The sequence below is a fragment of the Puma concolor genome, chromosome D1 (genome assembly GCF_028749965.1).
Source record: "Puma concolor isolate L17-30 chromosome D1, mPumCon1.1.hap2, whole genome shotgun sequence".
Classification (NCBI taxonomy): domain Eukaryota; kingdom Metazoa; phylum Chordata; class Mammalia; order Carnivora; family Felidae; genus Puma; species Puma concolor.
Window position 1 is genome coordinate 14516866 of NC_141676.1, and position 18526 is coordinate 14535391.

Here is an 18526-nt window from a genome sequence, read left to right on the forward strand (position 1 = left end):
TCAGTGGGCCATAAGCTTGGAGGATGCTTGCTAACATAGATTTGGGGAGGTAGAGATAAAGGAAGTTTCCAAAGGAATTTGTATATGTTAAAGACTTACAAGAACCTAGAGGTTGGCTAATGTCAAACTAAGGTTGCCTTTTGCCTCTAGCAAAGTATTAACACTGAGGCAGCTGAGTTCCTTGAGGAAGGTCACTCTGCCTTTCTCAAGCACTTGTCAGTCTGCTCTAAGCTGTAAGGAAAATGATGTTTTTCTACATTTCTTTTGCCTTTGTTCTCCACATCACAAGGACAAATCCCATCCCTTTAATATGAATCAAAGTAGTAAATAATGGTAGTAAAGTTCAAGGATCCTGAGAGACTAAGAGAAAAATTACCAGGTGTACTCACAACTGCAAAGAAAAGACTCCCCCCCTCCCCCCCCTCCCGAAACCAGCCAGGGCGTGCCCGGTTGTAGTCTGACATAAAGGCGGGAACCAATCAAGTTCTGCTGAATGGTTTGAAATAAGGCGGGAACCAATCAAGTTCTGCTGAGCGTTCAAATTTAAATGTTAACCAACAACAGCTCTGTAACCTCTAAAAAATATCCCTAACTTGTTTGTGCCTATCTATAAAAAAAAGCTGTAAGATCCTTACTCGGGGCCTCTTAGCGTCACCGGCAACGAGTTCGCGGAGGACCGGGTTCGAACCTGCAATAAACGACCCTTGCCGCTTGGCTTTGATTCTGGACTCTGGTGGTTTGTTTTCGGGGGGTCTCTCGAATCGGGGCATATCAGGTCATACAATTGCATCTAATGTCTTCACTCGAATGGGTGGCAAATTATCACAATTACTTAGTTTGAGCCTGGCGTCAAATCATATCTCCTAAGGCAGTGAATTCTGTATGTTTGTATTGGTATCATTACACACAAAATAATAATAAAAATGGAAAGTTATTGAAACGTATCACACACAGTCATTTTTCCCAAATCAAGAATACTTTAAGGATTTTAATCTATGATATCGTCTAGATTTATAGGAACCATAAAAAAAGAAATGCTATGCCCGTTTCTAGTTCCCACTGAGGACTCAGACAAAAAATTAACTGGAATATTTTTGCCCATACGCTGGTAATGCTTATAAATTCATAAATTATTTCTTGAACCCACAGATCTGGCATTTACTTCATTTGTTTAAATGAATAACATAACTGCAATAGGGCAACACGTAGGGCAGGAAAACATTCCTGTACAAGGCACTTAACAATAGACTTTCACGACACATATACATTTGTGCCTGTTAGTGAAGGAAAGGCATTTCCGTCTATTCTTCAAGTTCTTTTTGCTGAATTAGGAATTAAATTCACATGAGACAGATTAACAGGAGAGGAAAATAAAAAAAAAAAAAAAATTACAGTTTTATTGTGTGCTCACAGAGGCCAAATAACGAAATTGAGATCTAAAGAAATTACCAAAGCAGGCAGCTTTTATATTATTTTTATGAGGAGACAATAAATCTGTTAAGGAATTGGCAGGATAAAGAGAATTGAATTTGCAGTCTTCGATTAGTAAGAAACTCTAAACAGAATTTGGTCTGTGGTAGTAGATTGCTAAAATGTAATAAGGGTTGTTTATACGGCCTTCCAGGCTCTGAATTTCCTATACTTGGTGATAAGGATGTGTCTTTACTTCCTGGTACAGGGAGGGTACCTTTCCCATGGGAGATTTACTTCCTGTTTTCAGGAGCACGGAGGAAAATCAGAGGATCCTCGCACAGGCCTTCTCTTAAACAACTTTTATTTAATATAATCAGTATGCCAAAGTGGCACATTTTGGGTGGCCGCCATGACACCCACATTAGTGTCCTACAGTGAATCACCTATCATAAAGTATCACATGGGACATGGCCACTACAGTGAGTACTCCCCAAGATTGCCACATGGTGCGACTTTAGGGCCACTACATTACTTATATTTTGGGGCTACAGTTGACACGTGGTGTTACATGGGTTTCAGGTGTACAATATAGTGACTCAACAAGTCTATACGCTATGCTGTGCTCACCATTACGTGTAGCTACCATCTGTCGCCATATTGACCGTATTCCCTACATCGTATCTCTCATCCTTGTGACTTATTCTTTCCATTACTGCAAGCCTGGGTTTCCCACTCCGTTTCACACATTTTGCCCATCCTCTCTTCTGGCAGCCGTCGGTTAAATGTGAAATCTAAAAACCAAAACAACAAACAAAAAGCAGAATCAGACCTATAAACATAGACAACAAACTGCTATGTTACTTATTTTCTATGTGTTCCCTGGATTTGTGCAATACAGTGACCCATTGAGCAATAATATTAACGAAGGGTTCTGGCTAAGATGAATAAAATAAGGCAGATTCTTTTCTCAGTCTGCAAGCTCTTCCTATTGTTCCCATCTGCCCTCCATCACCCGTGGCATCTTCTCTTGATTTACAAATAGGACTTGGATGGTCTCTCAGCTTTTTAGAACTCTAAGAATCTGTGGGTTGCTGTTTTTGTAAATTTGAAGTAAACACACTAGAACATTTCATGACAATAGCTCAGAGTTACTTCTTCTTAAAAGAGATATTTTATTTTTTATGACTACACTGTAGTTGGGAATATTAATAGGAATTAATATTAAGAGGAAATGCTTTGGGTCAGACAAACATGATGCTTAGGGAACTTCAGTTTACTAATTACATATGTATCATATTTTCAGTATATGTATAATGAGATTAAGAGACAGCCTAGGAAACACAATATTAAAAATGTATGATGATACATATGGAGATCAGTTAAATACTATATGAAAAGCACAAAGTTTTGTTAAGAACTCCACAATGAATATATATATATATATATATATATATATATATATATTTTTTTTTTTTAATGTTTATTTTTTGAGAGAGAGAGAGAGAGGCAGAGCACAAACAGGCAGAGCACAAACAGGGCAGGGGCAGAGAGAGATGGAGACAGAACTCTAAGTAGGCTCCAGGCTCTGAGCTGTCAGCACAGAGCCCCATGTGGAGCTTGAACCCACAAACCATGAGATTATGACCTGAGCCGAAGTTGGATACTTAACCAACTGAGCCCCCACAATGAATTAATTAAATTCACACCTTTTGCCTTCAGGAATTCAGTGTTGAATGAAAAGATGCTTAGAAGACGACAGTTGAATGAAAAGGAAGGTAGAGGCGTTTTTATGGTCGGAAAAAATGGAAATGTAGGATTCATCTCTCTGTCCCAGTGAAGTCAGGGAACAGCAACATGTTTGGACAAAATTCAGGGATGGTGGAACATTATGTTGATAGCTGTCCAGGAGGAATTTAAATATACTTAAAATTCTAGTACCTCCCAATTTTCAAATCACTACCATAAATTATGGCACATAAGGGTTATTTTTGGAAACAAACAGAACTTGGCTTTGTTGTTGTTAAAGCATCATCCCAACACTTTTTTTTCTTAAAGAATTGTCCTTGTACAAATGAAATATATTTGCAAGAACAGGTCTCAAAATTTGTTTATTTTTACTCTGTTGAACATCCATCGGCCTTACAATAAGAAAATCTTAAAATTTTTTTTAATGTTTATTTATTTTTGAGAGAGAGAGAGAGAGTGAGACAGCACATGAGTGGGGAGGGGCAGAGAGAGAGGGAGACACAGAATCCGAAGCAGGCTCCAGTCTCCAAGCTGTCAACACAGAGCCTGATGCGGAGCTCAAGGTCACAAACCACAAGATCAGGACCTAAGCTGTAGTCAGACTCTTAGCCAACAGAGCCACCCAGGTACCCTCAATAAGAAAATATTTAACACACATTTACTGAGTTTTTACTAATGCAAATATTTGTGTCCAGGATTATGGGAATGTAGAAAGGCACACGTATAAATAGATAAAAATCATATTCTATAATGAGTATATTAGGAGTAATGGATGTTATACAGTCATAAAATCATTGAAATGAGGGTGAACGACATATAGTTGAGGAGAAAGAACCAAACAATGACTAATGAAAAAAGTAGTATGAAAAACTACCAGATTTCTAAATGAGAAGTGAAGGAGATATTTCAGAAATGGAAGAAACAGGATGAACAATGAAACAGATGAAAATTATTAAATAGGTCTATTTGAAATTCATTAGTATATGCTTTTACTAAAGGAGGTGAAAGATTCATGGTGACCATGAACATAACATTGAAATAAATTCTGTTATTTTCTGTCTTTGATCAATTTGGTGATAAGCATGAAAAGTTCAGCCTTTGCCAAGTTGAGACACCATTCATCACGGAAAATACATAACCACAAATCAAATTAATCATGTTCACGTAATGATGAGTGAAGATAGTGGCTTTTGATTTAAGTCCCAACAATCACAAGGTAGAAAATAAATACAATCTGCTATGTGTATGTACCAGAGGTAAGAACAGAAACACCAGTTTCAAGTAGGTTTCTGTATGATTAAATTTAAAGAATAGAAGAAAGACATATTTTTTTTGGAAAAATGAGAAATCAAGCATTTAGAAATTTGTAAAAGAATTACGTTGTACCTGCTTACTTAGTTGAATTAACTGCAATGTAACTGCCAAACAATTCTATTTCTTTGTTTAGGCGTCGGTGTGCAATTGTCGTTCATTTGTCGTTTGTTTGAAAGGTAAAATAGAGGCATCTGGGTGGCTCAGTCGGTGGAGGGTCCAACTCTTGATTTCGGCTCAGGCCATGATCCCAGGGTTGTGGGGTCAAGTGCCACATCAGGCTCCATATTCAGCATACTCTCCCCTTCTGCCCCTCTCCCCCCACCCACTCACCTTCTCAAAATAAAATAATGTAAAATTAAATTAGTAAATTAAATTTAAATTAAATTAAGTTAAATTAAGTTAAATTAAATTAAATTAAATTAAATTGCTAAAAACGAAAGGTGAAATGAAATGGGGTCATTTAGGTCAGGGGTTTTTTAAAGGGAGCTGGGAGGTTATTAAGAAAATAGGCCTTTCTTTTATTGACGTGAGGAATCACATTGATTGATTTGCAGATATTGAACCAGCCTTGTATCCCAGGTATAACTCCCACTTGGTCGTGGTGAATAACTTTTTTTTAATGTATTACTGGATCCAGGTGGCTAATATCTTGTGGGACCTCATCAAAATAAAAAGCTTCTGCACAATGAAGAAAACAACCAGCAAAACTAAAAGGCAACTGACAGAATGGGAGAAAATATTTGCAAACAACATATCAGGTAAAGGGTTAGTATCCAAAGTCTATAAAGAACTTATCAAACTCAACACCCAAAAAACAAAGAATCTAGTGAAGAAATGGGCAAAAGACATTAATAGACACTTCCCCAAAGAAGACATCCAGATGGCCAACCGACACATGAAAAAATGCTCAACATCATTCATCATTAGGGAAATACAAATCAAAACCACAATGAGATATCACCTCACACCTGTCAGAATGGCTAATATTAACAACTTAGGCAACAACAGATGTTGGTGAGGATGCAGAGAAAGAGGATCTCTTTTGCATTGCTGGTGGGAATGCAAGCTGGTGCAGCCACTCTGGAAAACAGTATGGAGGTTCTTCAAAAAATTAAAAATAGAACTACCCTACGACCCAGCAATTTTACTACTGGGTATTTATCCAAGGGATACAGGTATGCTGTTTTGAAGGGACACATGCACCCCCATGTTTATAGCAGCACTATCAACAATGGCCAGAGTATGGAAAGACCCCAAATGTGCATTGATGGATGAACAGATAAAGAAATGGTATATCTATACAATGGAGTATTACTCGGCAATCAAAAAGAATTAGTTTTGCCATTTGCAACTACGTGGATGGAACTGGAGGGTATTATGCTAAGTGAAATTAGTCAGAGAAAGACAAATATATTATTTCACTCATATGAGGACTTTAAGACACAGAACAGATGAACATAAGGGAAGGGAAGCAAAAATAACATAAAAACAGGGAGGGGGACAAAACATAAGAGATTCAAATATGGAGAACAAACAGGGTTACTGGAGGGGTTGTGGGAGGGGGCGATGGGCTTAATGGGTAAGGGGCATTAAGGATGCCACTCCTGAAATCATTGTTGCACTATATGCTAACTCATTTGGATGTAAATTTAAAAAAAATTAAAAAAAAAAAGAAAATAGGACTTGGGGCACCTGGATGGCTCAGTTGGCTAAGCTTCCAGCTTCAGCTCAGATCATGATCTCGCAGTTTATGGGTTTGGGCCCGGGTCGGGCTCTGTGCTGACAGCCCAGAGCCTGGAGTCTGCTTCGGATTCTGTCTCCCTCACTCTCTTCCCCTCCTCCACTCACACTCTGTGTCTCTCTGTCTCTCAAAAACGAATAAATGTGAAAAAAAAATTTTTTTTAATAAAAGGAATAAAAAGGGGGAATTTATCATGGATAATCCTAGAAGAGTCAAATTATGAACTATAATTTTGAGTGTTTTTGTAAAAGTTTGCAACAAGAATGAAGAGGAAGGTCAGGGTTAATTGATCCCTTTTGTCTGAATTATTTCCCTTGGCAATTACCAATAACTGGACACCGAAGTGGCCTTATTTACCATGTTTCTAGATATGTATCTCGTTAATCTCCTGGAAACTCTTGGAATGTCCTTTATAATTAAAATGGATTCCCAGCTTCACACACAGATACTTTTTCCTCAGTCACCTGCCTTCTGTTACCTCTGCTTTTGCATACCAATTGGGCCCAAGATGCTGGTAGATCTATTTGCTAACACCAAATCAATTTCCATCACAGGCAATTCTTCATCTTCTGTATCTGCAGATTCTGAGTGTCTACTGTTGTTGATGATGGTCTTTCACTGGTATAAAGTCATTGGCAACCCCTTGTGCTCCCTGTCCATGGCTAGGATACTTATGGTGGGAATGTCAGCTGCTTTGATACCCCTGACATGAACATCCCGCTTATGTCTTCTGTAGGTCATATGATTAATCATTTCTTCTCTGATATCTCTACTCTCCTATTGCTGTCTTGCTCAGATGCACAGTCCAATGATTTTGTTATTTTTAACATTTTTGCCTTCATTGAATGGAGCACTCTTTTAGGAGTTCTTGTCCCTTATTGTCGTATCAGTCTTGAAGATTCGCTCTGCTGAGAGGAGGTTCAAAGCTTTCTCCACCTGCACTTCCCACTTAATGGCTGTTAGAGTCTTCTGGGGAACTATGCTTTTCTATGATATATTCCTGGCCAAATTATTCCTCTTTCCTGGATTAACCCAAAATGAACTCTTGGTTTTACACTCGTGTGATTCCCATGTCAAATTCTCTGATTTATAGCCTACGGAACAAGGATGTGAAAAAGATGGTGGAAAGTTGAAAAATAAAATGTGATTTTAAGTAAATAGTCACATAGTACAAATAAATATATATTTATATACATACACATGCAAATGCACTCTTCTGTTTTCAAATCTCCTATTATACTTCCATGGTATATTATATTATTAAATTGTCTCAAATACCTTAACTAACATAGTATTTTACTATGCTACTATGATGCCAATATTTAGGTACCCTATATTTTATTGTATGTCTCCATTTTAAGTCAGTCATGCTTAATATTTGGAAAATTTATCAGTCTTCATGTTAGTGTGTCAATTTTGTATTAGTTGTTAATTTTATGCACTAATTTAATTATTCTAAGAGCCATTAGTGTTTAGTATACACCTGTTGCACTATAGGTGTCTTGCATTTCATGGTGATTCCAGTAGTTTGTATACTAGTGAGTTCAATAATGTAATAAAAAGAAATAAAATTAATTCATTAATATTACAAATTATTCATGATAAACTCTAAATTTCCCTGAAGTGAAAAGTCAAGATACTCTCAGTTCAAGCAAAATGTCTACCTCTAGAGTGCAGAGAAGATCCTCTGAAATTTCATTTCAGATCAAAATGGTGAAGAGGGATACAGTGGTGATGGGGTGAAGAAAGGAATCCAAATGAAGAGGTTACAATTACAGGTCCTGAGGTGGGCAGGGCAATGCCTTCTCAGAGGTTATGTAGTTGTAGGGGAGCAAAGTTTTTCCTTTCTTCTCTTCCTGGTTCTCTGACTGATCTAATAATTAGGGGCACATGCACCCCAAGGTGTCCAGCAGCACTATCAACAATAGCCAAGTTATGGAAAAAGCCCAAATTTCCATTGACTGATGAATTGATAACGAAGATGTGGTTTATATATACAATGGAGTAGTACTCAGCAACCGAAAAGAATGAAATCTTGTCATTTGTGACACCATGGATGGAACTCGAGTGTATTATGCTTAGCGAAAGAAGTCAGTCAGGGAAAGACAAACATCATACGATTTTACCCATACTTGAAATTAAGAAACACAACAGATGAACATAGGGGAAGGGAAGGAAAAATGAGATAAAAACAGAGAGGGAGGCAAGCCATAAGAGACTCTTAAATAAAGAGAACAAGCCTAGTCTTGCTGGAAGAGAAGTGCATCCGGAGATGGGCTAAATGGGTGATGGCCATTATGGACAGCACTCGTTGAGATGAGCACTGATGTCATATGGAAGTGATAAATCACTGGGTTCTACTCCTGAAACCAATACTACAATGTATGTTAACTAATTTGTATTTAAATAAATAAATTTTAAAAAGAAAAAAAGATATTAGATTAACAGGAGAAAAACAAATTTAATTTCATAAGTACACGATCTCATAAAAATATAAAACTCAAGTAACCAGAACAGGTAGCTTGTATATTTTTTAGACAAAGAAACAATATATTTGGGGTTTTTTAATGTTTATTTTTTCTTGAGAGAGAGAGAGCATGACTGGAAGAGGGACAGAAAGAGGGGGACAGAGGATTTGAAGTGGGCTCTGTGCCGACAGCTGCTAGTCCAATGTGGGCTCAAACTCACAAAAGCGATATCATGACCTGAGCCACAGTCAGATGGGTGGGTACTTAACCACCAGAACTACCCAGGAGCCTGAAACAATATATTTGTGAAGAATTGACATGACAAAGAAGTGTGGGCTTGGATTAGTAAATAAGTAAAGAGGTAACAGTTTGTTTATGCAGATTCCTCAGCCCTCAATTCCCTCTCTGGTGAAGAGGATGTCTCTCTTTCTCCTGGTACAGGAAGGGTACCTTTCACATAGGAAATTTATTTCCTGCTTTCAGGACAAAGGAAAGTCAGAGTGTCCTTCTTGCACCTGCTGTTTCTTAAGTAACTTTAATTTAAAATAATCAATAGCCAAAGTGGTATATTTTGGGGTGGCTTATTCTGCCCCCCCCCCCCAAGATGAAAATGAGAAGGATAAAAGTGCCAAGTGGAGGGTCCTGCTAAAGTACCTCCTTGTGTTGAAATTCTCAATACAGTCACTTCCACTTGGCTCTTCTTTCCTTCTTCTGCCTTCCCAGTCCTGGTTAAATGATGTTCTTAAATTATAAATAATTTACTCTCCTCAAAGCATCCCTGTACATATGGCTCAGTTGATTTGACCATTATCTCCAATATAAGACTGTGAGTATTCTTTGGTGAAGGTTGAGTATCATCCTTACCAATCCAGTGCCTTTATTGTGTCTGGGACACAAAAATTGAAAAACAAATAAATAATAAAAACCACACACCTAGGGCATCTGGGTGGCTCAGTTGGCTGAGCATCCGACTTGGCTCAGGTCATGATCTTGCGGTCCATGAGTTCGAAACCACATTGGGCTCTGTGCTGAAAGCTCAGAGCCTAGAGTCAGCTTTGGATTCTGTGTCTCTTTTCCTCTCTGCCCCTCCCCGCTCATTCTGTGCCTCTCACTCTCTCTCAAAAATTAATAAACATTTAAAAAAACCCACACACCTGATAACATTTTTGTTTGGGTTGTTTTGTGTTTATTTTGTTTTGCTGACACTCTTTTTGAATGTTCATTAGAAATTTTCAGAACATAATTAAATGAGAATATAATATATGTTTTGTATATGTATTTAATAGCTTTTATGAAAATATTTATAAATGGTTGTGGATACTAAATTAATGCCTATATAAATACTTATATTAATTATATGGGGAGTAAAAAAGCATTCATCTATGTCCTCCCTGGATGTTTTCTTCTTTATCTAGCTCTGCTCAAGTTTTCTGATGTCAACCCCTAAAAGAATCTTACTGAGAAAACATGGATATGGCTATGTGTTTGTAGGACCATGTAAGACTCAATGCCATTCTTAATTACTATTAGAATTATACCCCTCAGTAATTATAACTGCCCTTGGTGAAAGAATTTCAGAATGGAAGCAAACGTCAAAAGGCTTCTCTGCTTTTGAGAGGGGCATTTATGGGAAACTGACAAATCGGGGGGAAAATATGGTGGTGGAAAAAATCAATGGGAAGGCTTCTTTTGGGAAAAAAAGGTTTAAGAACTTCCATTTGTACCATATTTTCCCAATTTATCAATACACTTTTGTTAATCTTTCTTAACTTTTTGAAATGCAGTAAAGTCTAAACAAGTCAGAAGCTTAGTGGGTTGATCAGAGGCTTCTCATTCAGCAGTTATAAATATGGCATCACCCTTCCATATGACATATAACAGTAATATCATGTAAAGATTGATTTGATGCACATACTGGCTTCTTTAATCACATCTAATGAGTGTGAAGTCATAAACCAATTAAATGAGATATTTTAAGCTCATCTAAAAATGGAAGAAACCAACTTGATTAACTGTAGGCTTCATCTCCCTGAATTTATGTAATTAGAGAGTGAAAAATCACTGTCTCAGAATATTGAATAGTAGCTTCATGACTTAAATAGGAACTTAGGGCAGATGGCTGAACTAACCCTTCCATGTGGAATTCTACAGAAATAGGGAACACATCAAAAAGCTTTGTGGTCTATTCTGGTTCATGTACTTTCTTCCTCACCCATTTCCTTCCACCCTCTACATCACAATGTCCCCACACATCCACCAGGGACTGATGAAAGAATTATTATCCAGTATTACCATACAAGTGACTATTGATATAATAGACATGTTGCCATATCTGGACTCCTTTCCTTCAGCCTTGCACTGAAATCCCTAAGGATAAAAATGACATCGTGATGGTACATTTGGGCATTTGTATAACGCAGTGAGCAGATGGATGCACACAGTGGTAGGTTGTGTGACACCATTTGTTAAAATACAACAGTGGCAAAGCTCGGTAACCGAGTAAATGGGTGCTCCTGTGTAAAAGCCAGAGGCAGCAACTTTAAACCTCTTTGGACACTCCTCTCCAGAAATATGTTGTGAATATGGCACCAAATGCAACCCCAAATCGCTGTGGTGTTCAACGACTCACTAGACCTCACCCCCACTCTGTAAAAGAGGATCTCAAACTAGATTATCTCTAAGGCCCTTTCCGGTTGCCTTAATCCATCTCCCCAATCTGTGATTCTACAGCTGTGTAAACCTATCTCCACCATTGGAAACATTAAAACGACAAACAAACAAACCACGTGAGGGGCTTCATCTTCGTACAAAACAATCACTTAAGCTGATTTGACCGGAAGGGCAATAATGATATCAGCTAGAGAGTGTGAGTAGTGGAAGGCCACATACTTGTAAACACAGCTTCTTCACACCTTCTTTACCTCTTTTTCTGCCTTCAAAATTTAACAGGCACTTCTCAGAAATGGTTATACAACTTCATTAGGACTCAGGTGAATAAAATGTAAGTCTTCAAGGCTGGACTTTGGCCCACCAGAAGAATGGCCAAAATGAAAATGATTTACGATATGAGCATCAAGCACTTGTGTGAATGCAGAACCACTGTGACTCTTACACGTTGACAGCAGGGATCAGAAGTGATGCACAACTCTGAAAAACTGTGGGGCAGTGTCTCTTACAGAAGGCCCCAAACATTGGGATGCCACACAACAAACAGAATGAATAAACTATCACCAGAGGCAATGGCATAAGGGAATCTTGTATACATAACATTGGGTGTAAGAATCTAGACAAGCGTACAAACTGAACGATTTTAGTTCAGCATACTTTTTAAAAAACATACTAACCTTCCATATTGGACGTCAATTTGTGTTTCGTTTCATGGTCTCTGAAAGGCTGTTATGTTCATGTTTTCGTCTAGATAATGTGTGCAGGATGTTTTTATTTCTCAAAAGTCACTAGTAGTTTTTAAAATAATACACATTGGGGCGCCTGGGTGGCTCAGTCGGTTGAGCGTCCGACTTCGACTCAGGTCACGATCTCGCTGTCTGTGAGTTCAAGCCCCGCATCGGGCTCTGTGCTGACAGCTCAGAGCCTGGAGGCTGCTTTGGATTCTGTGTCGCCCTCTCTCTCTGCCCCTCCTCCGCTCGTGCTCTGTCTCTCTCTGTCAAAAATAAATAAACATTAAAAAAAATTTTTTTTTAAATAAAATAATACACATATACAACTTTAAAATTAATTCTAAAAAGATACGCAGTTATTATTCAGTTGTAGAAAACTGCAAATTTTTTTAAACCCTAGCAGTTTATTTTATACAGTATTTTCAAGATACTTCTGTAAAATTAACAAAGAATGCAACTTTTAGAAAATATTTCATTAAATAATTATCCCATATGTTGCTGAAAATGAATTGTTTGCTTATAGAATACAGATGTTAGCAACCCACAGCTCCTGGTTTTCTTGTTTCTTCCAGCAGGAAGACTTAATTTTCCTTGGTACCAGTATCATGCACAGAAATTATTCATAATGGCCCATGACTCAGGCCAGAAAACTATTTTCTGAAGGAAGGAGTTCATAAGTAGACAGTTTCTATGTAGTGCAATGCTTAGGGGTGACTGTGGCACCAAAGGAATTGTTTAGTTACAGATTATTTTCTCACTTGTCTTTCTATGACATCCTAAACTTTGCCTTCAGTCTTTCCCTTCATAATTCTAGAAAGCCACTCTGTCTTAACAAACAAATTCCTTCGGGAATTAATTTATATTTTTCAATTTTGTGCAGTATATTGCCACGCATCCTCCCCACCTAAAGGGGACTGGGATTAGACTACATAGTCCGGAGGGACGGCCATGTTTATGAAGTTCAAGCTTGGCACCCGTATGAACAGAATGTAGCCTGAGGAGATCTGACCTCCCTGCAGACAGGGAAGCACCTGCCAGGAAAATGAGCATGGAGAGGACTCAGGAGAGGTGACTGAGGGTGGCTCCACGTCAACCTCCAAATATGCATCAGACATATAGAGAACAGTAGTAAAGTGCCCACGCAACACAAATGCGTCATTTTCTTGAGTTCATCGGATGGCAAGTTATCGGCAATTCCTTAGGTGGTTTAAGATTTGTGTCAACAACATGTCCCAGAGGAGTACATTTGGTGTTTCAGTATTGGAAACATCACGCAAAGAGTAGCAATACGTTCAGAAGAAGCATTAACAATTGTCACTAGAATCACTTTTCCAAAAATTAAAAACACACTGACTTTATTGAATTTTTGCCTCAAGAGTAGTCTGGCTTTATGGAAAGCAAGGGGAAACTCCATAACAACAAATAAAACAAGTAAAAAATAGTCAAAAGAGCCAAACCTATGTTTCTGTTTCCTCCGGGTGAGGTTTCAGAAGAAATATGAAACTACCTGAAGCCCTGACACGTACAATCTGGTAGATGCCATGCACATCTTGCTTTTTTTGTCTGCTTACACAAATTTTGGACTTGCAGATTGTGTGGCCATCAAATTAGCGATGTTAAGACTCAAGAAATACAGGTGATACATATGATTATTTTACTTTTTATGGAATATCAATTAGCAGTGGTTGTTTAAAAAACACATCCCACCTATGCTTGTATGTGTACAGCAATGATTTGTTCACACATGATAAAATGTTGTTCAATCACAATACAATGATTATCCACCAAAGTTACCATGTTATATAAGTTCCAGGGTAACCAATTTCTTTCTCTCTTATTTGCTTCCTGCAATTGTGCAATGAAGCCACCTGCCACATCACTTTCTCTTCACATCAATGCTAATAATGATCAAGTACCCAACTAATATAAATAAACCAGATTACCTCCAACATAGTAACCCTCCTGTTGTCAATCATCCGTCGTTGGATCCTACCTTGGTGGATAATTGAGACTTTAATGGTCTCTCAGCTCTCTCAGAAAGCTACAAGTCTGTGCATTATTAATTTGTACGTTTTCAAGGGTCACTTTAACATAAAGACACTACAGCATTCTGTAAGAGTACTTAAGAGAGTTATCCTTAAGATAGCTTTGCTTCATTGCATTATATCGAGGAATCTATAGTGAGCAAACCCTATGGATTCAATGAAATTCAATGACTATGGGACTATAGAAGTTTACTTATTCCCTCTGGGTTTCAATTTCTTCTTTTTTTAAAATTTTTTAATGTTTATTTATCTTTGAGAGACAGAGAGACAGAGCACTAGAGGGGTAGGGGCAGAGAGAGAGGAGACACAGAATCCAAAGCAGTTTCCAGGTTCTGAGCTGTCAGCACAGAGCCTGACGTGGGGGTCAAACTCTGGAGCCGTGAGATCATGACCTGAGCTGAAGTTGGACACTTAACTGACTAAGCCACCCAGGCGCCCCAATCTCTGCGTCATATTATAAGTTGTTAAAGACAACCAGGGATGCGTATTAATACATGAAATATATCATACTATGCGTTGATAACTAAACAATATAAATCTGACTAAGGTAAAAAGGAAAAAATGCCTTTGAATAAATTAATGTCCATTAATAGAAATGCGTTGCCTCTATTCATAATACTTTTGTTATATATAATGTATGTTCTGATGCCATTTTTGCTTAAAAATTACATATCCAATAATATAGACAATGAAATCTACTTTTCCCTAGGCAGTGAGATTATGGCAGGTTTTTCTGTTTGTTTATTTTTTTGTTTGGCTATTTTTACAACAACTTTTATTTTATGAATATTTTTATGGAAGAGTGTCTGTAGATGTGTGTAAATGTATATATGTATAATGTGTACACATACACATTATAATGTATAAATGTGAGCAGGTATTTGTTTGTAAATCATGGAATTAAACAAAATGCTTCTATGAAGAGTAGTAAACTTGAAATAAGGAATTCTCATTGACTGGAGTCATTTTACTCTTGCTAATTAAGTATACCATTGAGGAGTAATAATAGAGAGGAACAAAAGGAACTTTTTTTAGAAGTCTGTATTTTTCCATCACGCAGCCTATATGAAATATCAGATGATAAATGATGTCATTTTTTTAAGTGACTTATTCCTTAGAGGCCAAGTGTTCAACAGCCAGGGACCAGATACAGAGATGACTATATAATCTGGCTCATTCAGGAGACAATGCTTGCTGAACCTCCTGCAGACAGAGCTGTGTACAACAGAGTTAGTAATTCTGGGGAAGGTACTGATATATATATATATATTTTTTTTAATTTATACTTTAGATTTGTTTAGATTTTTATCTTTTTCAACTGAAAGCATGTGATAAAACCAAAGGAGAATATGAAATATTTTAACTTTAATTACTTGGATCAATGTATCTTAAATGCATAAATACACAGATAGCAAGGGCGACAATAAAATGGGAGCGTGGACTCTCAAGCTAGTTGGACATTTTTTTATTATTTTAAATCTCTTACTGTCACATTGTATATTAAAAAAAAATATTCGTTGTTAAAGGAAGACAATTTTAACTGATATGTCCACAGGGACAGGTATTTAAAGGAGGTGAGGCCAACAGTTTGGAAATATGCACATTGAACACTAGATCATTATTCAGATATTCATTTTCTGTCTTTCATCTCCATTATTCTTATGTCCTCATGGAATAGAAGAGGTCACTTATGATACTGCACAAACATCATTCATTGGGTAAAATACAACTGTGGGACACAGATTTCTGCTGGCCTCCCAAAGACCACCAACTTTTTTTTTAATGTTTATTTATTATTATTATTCAGAGACAGAACGTCAGAAGGGCAGAGAGGCAGAGAGAGAGGGCGACACAGAATCTGAGGCAGGTTCCAGGCTCTGAGCTGTCAGCACAGAGCCCGACGCTGGGCTCGAACCCATGAACTGCGAGATCATGACCTGAGTTGAAGGCAGACGCTTAACTGACTGAGCCACCCAGGCACCCCACCACCAACTTTTTTAAAGCAAAGAGAGGCAGATTTCAGAGATATTCTGTGCAAGAGCATTCAGTGAAAACAATAAAATAATATTACACTTTCTAGAAAATTAGGTTGTGGGTGCAATTCATAAATGAGTCTATCTGAGGTTAGAGACTGTGAATTTATGAGTACTTTTACCATGTGACTTATGCATCTGACCTGTTGGTGAATAGATCTTGTTGATTATAGTAAATTAAGGCAGATGGACTCACACACTAAACCATTTTCCCTTTCTTGCTGCCCTGTCCCTGTGATCAGCATCCAGCATCCCTACAGTTTGGTCCCCCAAATTCTTCCTACTCTCTCCTGAGCAAGAGCAACTGTCCGAGGAGAGCGTGGTTTGCCTCAGCATACTCTTGTCTATCCACTCTGCCGTAGCGCTCATGGAGACCCTTCCACCGTATTGTCCAGCAACCACCATCTGCCTTGCTCCAGTGGGTCCTGGAACAAACTATCTCTACCTCTTGTTTATTGAGACTGGATAGAACATAGAATTAATGGGGTTGTGGGAGAACGTCATATCCAGGAAACTACCAGACCTCTGTCCACTCCACTTTCTTGGATGATGAGGCAAAACAAAGGAATATATTCATCACCTGCACCTCTTACTTAATTATGCTTCTCTATTACAGGATATAACTCATGTTGGCAAAATTTAACAAAAACAGCTACCTTATGAGAATACCTGGATTATTGTGAGAATTATTGCCTCAAACTACGAGGATATTGTTTCCAATCTATAAGCTAGACATAGCAAAAGTTATCATAAAAACTACATAGGTGGTGTGGAAATAGCATGATTTAATTTGGATGAAAAGTGTGCTACAAATTCTGTACAGTGCTGTTGAAATGCAGGCAATATTATTATCACTATCATGTAATCGATTGGTATGGGTATGTATATATTTCCAGGATAGTCTGTTTAACCTAAACAGTTCCGGCACTGCTCATCTCTTTTCCTGAATACAGAAAAATAGAAAGGACCAGCAGTTTAACTACTAAGATAATAGAATGATGTTAATCGTGGTTCCATTTCCTTCTTTCACAACCAGGGATTCCCAGATCTCAGCGATGGCTGTTGAGAACTGCTCTGTGATGACGGACTTCATACTCCTAGGACTTACTGGAAGAAAAGATGTGCAGCAGGGGCTCTTTGTGTTCTTTCTGCTGGTTTATGCCATAACCATGATTGCCAATCTAGGGATGATCCTGCTGATCAAACTGGACTCCAGGCTCCACACACCCATGTATTATTTCCTGAGCAACCTGTCTTTCTGTGATGTCTGCTACTCCTCCACTGTCTCTCCCAAGATGCTGGCTGGCTTCTTATCTGAGCAAAAGAAGATTCCATACAACTCGTGTGCAATTCAGCTGTATTTTTTCGGGGCCTTCACAGATGTGGAGTGTCTCATGTTGGCTGTCATGGCTTACGACCGGTATGCAGCCATCTGTAATCCACTTCTGTATACAATGGCCATGTCCAGGAGAATCCGCATCCAGCTCGTGGCCCTTGCCTACATCGTGGGATTTGTGGATTCGGCAATCCACACCGGTTGCACGTTTCGATTGGCATTCTGCAATTCCAATATCATCAATCACTTTTTCTGTGACATCCCACCCTTGCTGTCCCTCTCGTCTTCGGATACATCTATAAACGAGATAGTGATGTTCACTTTCATTGGTTGTGTGGTGGGGTGCAGCGTCATCACCGTCCTCCTCTCCTACACCTACATCATAATGACCATCCTCAGAATGAACTCAGCGGAAGGGAGACGCAAAGCCTTTTCTACATGTGCCTCCCACTTGACCGCAGTGGCCATATTTCACGGCACACTCCTGTTCATGTATTTCCGACCCAGCTCCAGTTACTCTATGGACACGGACAAAATGGCCTCTGTGTTCTACACGGTTGTCATCCCAATGTTAAACCCACTGATCTACAGCTTACGGAATAAGGATGTGAAAGGTGCCCTGAAAAAAATAATCAGTACTTGAAGTTGGATTTTTCACCAAAAAGTATTTATTAAAAGATTCTGACAGCTGAAGTTCAGATCCTTTGGCATAGATTCCTATAGTCTCACCAATACAACCTTCTAGATGTTTTCTATCGTTTATCATTGTACCTAAATTGAGTGTGGGGAGTCATTATTGATCTTAGCCTTCTTCTCAGACTAAGAAAGAGTAATACTAGGTTATTGCTGGTTTGCAAAAAGGATCTTTTTATACCCGCTTTCTCTGTTCATGGGGGTGCCCCTGCGAACTACTCTTCTCGTGTCAGTTAAACATAACTCCTTAAGATTATAGTATTTTGTAAGTGATGAGTTCAATAAACTTGTTCAGCCAGAGGGGAATGTCTGTGAGTTAAGTTGGGTTTGTTTGCACCC

General features: G+C 38.3%; 1 protein-coding gene and 1 pseudogene across 1 annotated transcript; both read left to right on the plus strand.

Annotated features, from left to right (window-relative positions):
* Positions 1-6528: 6528 nt before the first annotated feature.
* On the plus strand, positions 6529-7347 carry LOC112865153 (olfactory receptor 5W2-like; annotated as a pseudogene).
* A 9866-nt stretch (positions 7348-17213) lies between these two features.
* LOC112865155 (olfactory receptor 5W2-like) lies at positions 17214-18137 on the plus strand. The gene has a single exon (XM_025928197.2). It carries the CDS (start codon positions 17214-17216, stop codon positions 18135-18137), a length of 924 nt encoding a protein of 307 aa, XP_025783982.2.
* Positions 18138-18526: the final 389 nt, after the last annotated feature.